Below are 8,061 nucleotides of genomic sequence, written 5' to 3' on the forward strand. Positions count from 1 at the left end.
TTGTCTTAGGACTTTCAAAAGAACCTGATCCAGCTTTGTAGGAACGTGACTAAAGGACTAAGAAAGAGAGTTAAAAACTCTTGTTCCCTCTTTCGTCACAAAGTTGTTGTTGTTGTTGTTGTTGTTGTTGTTGTTGTTGTTGTTGTTGTTGTTGTTAGCCGTATATATGCAAGGAGTGTATGGATGTACGAGTGTTTCCACACCAGGACAAATTCCAATGGCTGTTATGCTAAATGGCGAAATAAATTCGTGTTCTTGTTCTTGTTCTTGCGTATTTTGTTGTGGTGTTCTTTTTTGTTCCAATTGAATAACCGTTGAGAGTGTTGACTGATGTAATCATGACGCCGCGTTCTGTATGATTTCAGGTGTTTTCATGCTGATCTCTCACTACGCCAACGTCGTCATGAAAGGCTTAGTCAGCGACAAGTTCTTGTGCATGAATCCCCAGACGTCGGAGCTCTACAATAGGGTGAGTACGCACTTGGTACGTGCATAACTTTTCTACACTTTTGGGATGGTCGGGCAATAAGACATTGTGGGTGTTTTAAGCCGAAATAGTCTGATTAAAACTGCAAGCAAAAATGGCCTCCAACTCGCATAAAGCATCGTGTCACTGATCGATCCAAACTTTTACATAATTATGCGACAAGAGAGAGTGACAGAAGTCAAAAGGGAGTAAGGGGGGGGGGGGTGGAAAGAGAGAGGGAGAGACAGAGGAGGGTTTAAAAAAAAAGATTTGCACTGAGAGAAAATAATTAGATAAGATAAAATAAATGCATTTTTTCGAAGGTAAGGGGTGAGGAGAGAGAGAGAGAGAGAGAGAGAGAGAGAGAGAGAGAGAGAGAGAGAGAGAGAGAGAGAGAGAGAGAGAGAGAGAGAGAGAGAGAGAGAGAGAGAGAGAGAGAGAGAGAGAGAGATTGTTGTGACAGATTGAGATGTACAGACATACTGAATTGTTTCGTTTTCATTTCATTTCATATCGTACCTTATCCTTCGTTTGCTTCGTAGCAACTAAGTCAACGAGTGCAACAACAACCCTCAGCTCACCTTGCACTCGCACATCACAACCAAACCCATAGCATGACGCTTAACTTAACCAAACAAAATAATGTTTAAATGAGGATGAAAGTCGCTTGTTTCATTTCAATGCTTGTAATTCTCTCAGGTGCCAGGAGAATGGTTCCGAATAACTTGCACTTACTCTATCACACATATCGTATGCATTTAGATCGCTGACTTGCCTTTGTTTATATCAGATCGCTTGACTAAACCCTCTCTACTTGTCTCCCTTTCCCCAACAGTCCCAGGTACACAGCGACTGCTACATCCAGGAGGCTGTCCGCAACCTCAGCAGCTACATCGTTTACAGCTTCAAGGAGTGTCGGACCCCGGACAAGAAGAAGTGCTACCTGGGCATGTACCGCAACGGCACCATGCGGGCAGGCAACCAGGCCCGGCAGTCTCAGGGCACCGCGCAGTGGCTCACCGTCGAGGTCAAACCAGAGGACGAGAAGAACGCGGAAGACGAGAAGGAGACCATCAGGAAGCAAGGCGGGTGGACCGCCCCTACCGCCACCCCGAGCCCCCCCACCCCCAGACCGGTCAGCGAGAAGGAGCAGCGACGCAAACGGGTGAAGCGGTGGTGCCGTAACCTCAGCGTCATTCGCAAGAAGCCGGACAAATTCGTCAAGAGGTGTAAGCGGAACTGTGACATTCTCCAGCGCATGATAGCCGACCCCGAGCGGTCCATGCGACACTGCCTCATCAGTCTCGTCAGGAGACGAATCCGCAACAAGGCCCGGAAGCGCGGAGGGCAGATGCTGGATGACAAGACACTTAAGAGAAAGAGTCGCGATCAAGCACAGCGCCTGTGGCCTCGCCGAGAGGAGATCTTCCGGAGGCTACGACATTTACGGCGCTGCAACCTGAAACATCGACGGCGACCGGGGCAAAAAAAGTACTCGTGCACCAAAAAGGAACTTCGTCGTCACGAAAGAAAAAATACAAAAAAAAGAAGGATGAGAAAGATAAGCCAATCAAAATCATCGACGACCCCTTCCGGGTCATCGGTCTCCTTGGGGTCAAGGTCGACCCCAAGGTCGAGGAGACGTCGCTTAAGGCACCCGCGGAAAAGAGGTGGTAGAGAAAGACACAAGCAAGAGGAGGGACATGTGAAAAGCAGACACTCACAAACAAGTGCGCGAGACAGAGATGCAGAGAAAGAGTTTCAATCAAAAAGTAGACTGTTAACTACATTGACTCCTAGCTGAGGAAGGTTTTGAAATGATTGGGTTTGTTTGTTGTCTCGGTGGTTTCCGTCAATACGCTGGTATAAGTACGGCCTGCGTGCCAGGAATGGAGTGGAAGCCTCAGAAGGTTCGTAAAGATGAAAGTTGACGACTTACCTGCAAAGTATTCCATCAGGCCAAGGGGTCCTAGACTTGTCCTGCGCATGTCTGGGATATGTTCTAGGTTTCGGGCTTTACCAGCAAGATTCAGGAATCGGAAGAATTGCGTTTGAAAAGTTACCACCATGTTTCGATGGAACGGTAAGGTTTAACACACGCACTGACGGAGAAATATTGTGTGCATCAAAGGAAACTGCGACTGTTTGCCACAACATTTGAGGACTGCACAACACAGCTTGAGAAGCATGCCATTTGAAGGAGAATCTGTATGAGCACTTGTGTGAACATCACCCAAATTGTATCCGTGCACATAGTGTGAAAACGCGCCATTCAGGGATGTGTCTAGAACAGGAATTGTAACGCACCGTGTGGGAACGGCAGTGCCATTTGTGGATGTCTGTTTTGTCTAGTGTTTGCCACGCTAAAAAAAATGACAGAAACGTGAATCACTGCACCGTTTGAGAAGAGTGCCATGTAAAAACACAAAATTGTACGGATTGTTGTTGTTTTTTAACCTATAACTGACGACAGTTCTGTGCGCAAGAACGCGATGACGTTTTTATCTGTGTGACGTTGCCTCTTGTCAACAACGTGACGCAATACTGCCAGTTGCACCAACACTTGCATGTGAACTCAGCGCAAAAACGCGTCACGTGACGAAGGTCAAGGACCTGAACAGGTCAAGTAACAGGTCATGAATGGAAATGTGTGAAATAGTGGGATTTGTTTTGACTAAATGTCCTGCTTCCTGTCATCCTGTTTCCATTCTGTGTTGCGCATCTTTTCTTCTGCGCTTCTCTGTGCTTCGCCACTTCTGATATTTACATCACACACTGATTAACTTTTAGAGAGTGTGTTGTGCACAAAACACGAACTACAGAGGAACGGTACACAACACACGCCAAAGGTGAAGAGAACAAAGGCTTGGTTATCGACATGAACTGTTACCATTCGTTCTCTGCGACGTATCATGCCAGTTCTTTCTAGCAATACAGTTGTAGATAAGAAAGCATGTACGGAAACCTTCGAAGTGCTGTTCGAATCGAAAACCTGAGAAGGATTTCGTTTTATTATTCACTTGTTTTTATACGGTCCTCGGAGAAGAAGAAGTAACCTTACTGGAACCTTACATCAGTGTTTAACCAAACGAAAACATGACATGGTTACACCAGTGTTTAACCAAACGGAAACAAAAGAGTTGAGACGTGCAGAGAGCAAAACGATGGTGCCGTCATCCTTGCAGGTCCTACTACCTCTTCGACGATGAACAGTGACTGTAGTTTTGCCAATTAGGAACAATACATACACAGTCACAATGTGAAACGGACGTTTGCGCTTGCTCTGTGCTTTGGGGCAACTTGAACAAAGACATTGTGTTGTACGTTATTACCGGTCTTCTTCTTTGAACGGGAGGATGTCATAACTTGTTTCAAATACCTGGACACTGAACGAAAGGTGTACAGCGGCTTGAATGGACGAAGCGAGGTCGGGCGATGAAATGATAACGAGAACAATGTGTACACCAGCTTGCAATAAGGCCAGTGAATATTTATTGGGAACAAGTTGAGCAGAGGAGCTTCGGAACGGTGTGTGTGTGTGTGTGTGTGTGTGTGTGTGTGTGTGTGTGTGTGTGTGTACGTGTGTGTGTGTGTGTGTGTGTGTGTGTGTGCGTGTGTGAGAGAGAGAGAGAGAGAGCGAGAGAGAGAGAGAGAGAGAGGAAGGGAGAGAGTTTAAAAGCTTGGGTGTGTGTCCACATGAAACTAATGTCCCAGAAACGGAGTGCCGATTGACTTGTTCTGCGCAATTTTGCAACAAAAACGTTGATTGTTGGAATACTGTATATATATATGGTCGTTGTGAAACTATTTATTTTGATGAACAAAACGTTGTTTTTATGTGAATTTGTTCGACTGTTTGTTACTTGTTACCATTTGTTACGTTGCACTAAATGGCTTGTTTTCATGCAGTAAGGTCACCGTGTCTGGCTAGCTTCTTGGACATGTTGGTACTGCTTGGGTCTTGCTCTGTGTCCAGTAGTGGTCAGTTGAGCTTTCGTTGTACAAGTAGGTCTGGTCAAGTTGGTCGCTTTGTCCATGGTCCTTAGGCACACTCTTCTTCTGCAAGCGTTTGGCTGACTTGGCCAATACGCAGGCGTTTCTTGTCTATCACAGTTTTAGCATCATCCTTGCATGACAGTTAAAGAAAAAGCGAAGGTCAGTGAACGACTGCTTACGTGGGAAAGCGGCTTCGTGTTCGCGGAGATGAAGAAGCGAGTCTGATTTTTGGGCCAACAGCAGACGACCACCGATGATGACTTAAATCAAAGTACTTAATCATCTAGAGCCACGCAAGCAAGGAGGAGCAGTAGAAATGTGCATATTCTTTTCACTTTTTACAGTGGGGTTTTATACATAATTCGTAGATTTAGTCTTAATTTATATACGTGATTGGTCATTTTGGGATGTCACCGAACACTGAATCATTTAGCTTATCAGAGTGATGTTATTTTCGGCTGATAGTAGAACGTAACATCATCATGGTTTTATAAGTGACTATTGTGGACATCAACATATCACATTTGACCCATCGTGATTGTTTGTGTTTTTAAATACACTTTTATCACAGCAGTACTGTCTGTCACTCTGACGTCTCACTTTGAAGACCTTAAGCCGCTCTGACGTCATCATTTTATGTTTGCTACTTGCCACTGACGTCACATCTTTACCTCCTATCATGTTGACCGTTTTATTTAGTGACGTTGCCTTGAGACGTTGCATATAGTCTTCTTCTTAAGCCGTGAACGTTATATCTGTTTTGTTCTGAAATTGCAATGACCAGAATGTGAATAGTTCTCGTGGTGTTCATTGCAATGCTGTGGTTTTATCATGTGACAAACTCCTCATGTGATGCGCAACGTCGGTGACCTCAGTCGTACATACAGTGTAAACCCGTCAATATATACATACGACGTTTTGCAATCTTTCTCTTTGCCTGCTGATGTCTAAGCTAAAGACACAGACCCGTTCCAGTATACACGATTCGCCTCGTTATCCCCGATCTGGCCCAAGCCTTTTCATGGGATAAGAACAGCCCTCAACTTAGATATGTAGCAAAAAATAATCGGCTGGCTGTTTTCTTTGCAGGAGAGGAATCTGATTTATGAATTATTTTCGACGCAAGAGTCAATCTGAACAAATAATTCATGGCATAATTGGCGCTACGCACAAGATGCAGCCACCATGCCGAGTGTTGCTAGGTATCAAAGTGGAGCTGTGGCCTTTTCTCATTCAAAATCCCGGCCACATCTCAGATGGCCAGCTGAATCGTTAGCATTGAAAGAACGGTATAGATCTTTAATATCCTTAACTCTGTGCAAGGCCGGATTGCCGTCAGTCTACAAAAGTCACTGCACATGATATTAGTAAGGATACAGCCAAAAATGAATACCAAGCTGACATTGTCACTCAAAAACTCGATTTTTGTTCTTCTATTTTATTATTTGTGCTTGGCTCTGTGTAATGACGCTCTCAGTGTTTGACCTACTTCATCTGGTTTCGAGCCTCGTTTTCAAACACTGATAGCTCATGACCGTTACCTCATTTATGACGCGTGCAAGGGTGTGCTTGTCTTGATGTGCAATACTTTATGACGTCCGTTGAGAGGATGACGTAGACATGCGTCGTGTGAGGGAATCTTGTGCAAAACAAGAAGAAAGAAATAGGTGAATAAAAAGAATTTATAACATTAAAGTTAAATTGGATAAAAATTCAAAAATAACATAGATAAGTGAATACATTATGTTTTAAGATTAGGAGCAACTGAACTTCACGTTTACTCTACTCAAAATGGTCCTTCTTCCCCCAAACTGAAAATTATGGAAATGCTGAATTTTGGTTGTGAACGAACAGGCATAGGGACGCTTCACAGCGAAGTCAAGTCTTGAAATTCAGAGGTCAGCCGTTTTTGATGTTGTTGTTATTTTGATGTTTTTTGTTTTTTTTTAGCTTTTCAAATTGTATTTTAAGTCTGTTTTATCCTCCGTGCTTTTATAACGAATGTGTACGCAATACTTTTTACGCGGTAAAAAACTCGAGATTTCTTTTATGGCCTCAAAAAAACTACCTTGTTGATCGTTCTGATTAGTTTTCCATGCAGTGATGACCAAAGAATGGCGAAGTGTGTGTGTGTGTGTGTGTGTGTGTGTGTGTGTGTGTGTGTGTGTGTGTGTGTGTGTGTGTGTGTGTTGAAATATGCGAAACGTGAGTGTTTTTTTGTCTCAGTGCGGACAACCATACAAAACATTTTACACAACATAGTTTTTATTCAAACAGCCAATTGTTCTTCTTCTAAATATTGTTAAAGTTTAGATGAAGAATAAAAGCAAGGAGAGTTTGGTCGAGAAACTAATTTAGATCATTTTAGTAAGTGAAATATATCAGTTGAGTCATACTCATAATCGCCATACAACAAGCTTTGCTAAACTGAAATAACTTTTTGTTTTCCATTTTCCTCTTATTACAATGACCACCGTCAAAACTGAATTAGATGAAGAATTTTACTGTCGGTGTTATATTTTTCATTTTATTTCACTAGATTAGGATGTACGCAATAGAGTTTTAAAATCTATTTTACTGTCCATGTTTTGGGTCTTGGTTTTGATACCGTTGATGGCCAAACAATTTAAGATGTTTATGCAAGTATTTTTTTCAATTTCGACTTTTTTTGTACAATTTGTTATGTACTTTATTGAAATGTTTAGTAATTACCATTGACGGCCAAGAAATTAAGATGTTCAAACAAATACGGTTTTACTATTTATTAATGACTGCTATTAGGTGTTTAGAATTTTTTTAATTAGTAGACACAGGACTCATAAACATAGCAGCCAGTAGGACGGAAGAGCACGTAACGGGTTTGTGTAGCTTTTGTTGTGCAGTTCTGTCTCTTCTTTTCATTCAACATTTCATCACAATCGGTAGTAATCTCATTTCTTGCGTCGAGCAGTATTCCAATTAAAGATATTGTTGCCATTTGTAAAAAGAAAATAATAATGTAAAAACATGTACTGTGGGTTTGGGTTTTCTTCAGTGTGCAAAACATGTGTGGGTCTCTGTATTGACTGTCTTTGTGTTGTTTGTGTCTGTCTGTCTGTCTGTCTGTCTGTCTGTCTGTCTGATTGTCCGTCCGTCGGTCTCTCTCTCTCTCTCTCTCTCTCTCTCTCTCTCTCTCTCTCTCTCTCTCTCTCTCTCTCTCTCTCTCTCTCTCTCTCTCATGTATGTCAGTGTGTGTGTGTGTGTGTGTCTGTCTGTGTGTTTCAGTGTGTGTGTGTGTGCGTGCGTGCGTGTTAGTGTGTGCGCGTGTGTCTGTGTGTCCATGCGCACAATGAATTCTAAACAAGCATCAGCACAAAAATGAATAACAAATTACAATAACGAGTAAACAAATGCAAACACAGATAAAACAAAGAGAACAAGTCGCGTAAGGCGAAATTACTACATTTAGTCAAGCTGTGGAACTCACAGAATGAAACTGAACGTAGTCCGCCGCTAGTGCAAAAGGCAGTGAAAGTGACGAGCCTGTTTGGCGCGGCAGCGGTTGCGCTGTGCTGCATAGCACGCTTTACTGTACCTCTCTTCGTTTTAACTTTCTGAGC

At 42.9% G+C, this 8,061-nt stretch overlaps 1 protein-coding gene across 1 annotated transcript; it reads left to right on the forward strand.

Annotated features, from left to right (window-relative positions):
* Positions 1–365: 365 nt before the first annotated feature.
* Positions 366–4,089, forward strand: LOC138969556 (uncharacterized; the record flags this gene model as incomplete). Its single annotated transcript, XM_070342389.1, is given in 2 exon segments — positions 366–469; positions 1,302–4,089. Coding segments are annotated over 2 exon segments (1,073 nt in total), but the record flags the coding sequence as incomplete, so codon positions are not given.
* Positions 4,090–8,061: the final 3,972 nt, after the last annotated feature.

This window comes from Littorina saxatilis, linkage group LG6 (assembly GCF_037325665.1).
Source record: "Littorina saxatilis isolate snail1 linkage group LG6, US_GU_Lsax_2.0, whole genome shotgun sequence".
Classification (NCBI taxonomy): domain Eukaryota; kingdom Metazoa; phylum Mollusca; class Gastropoda; order Littorinimorpha; family Littorinidae; genus Littorina; species Littorina saxatilis.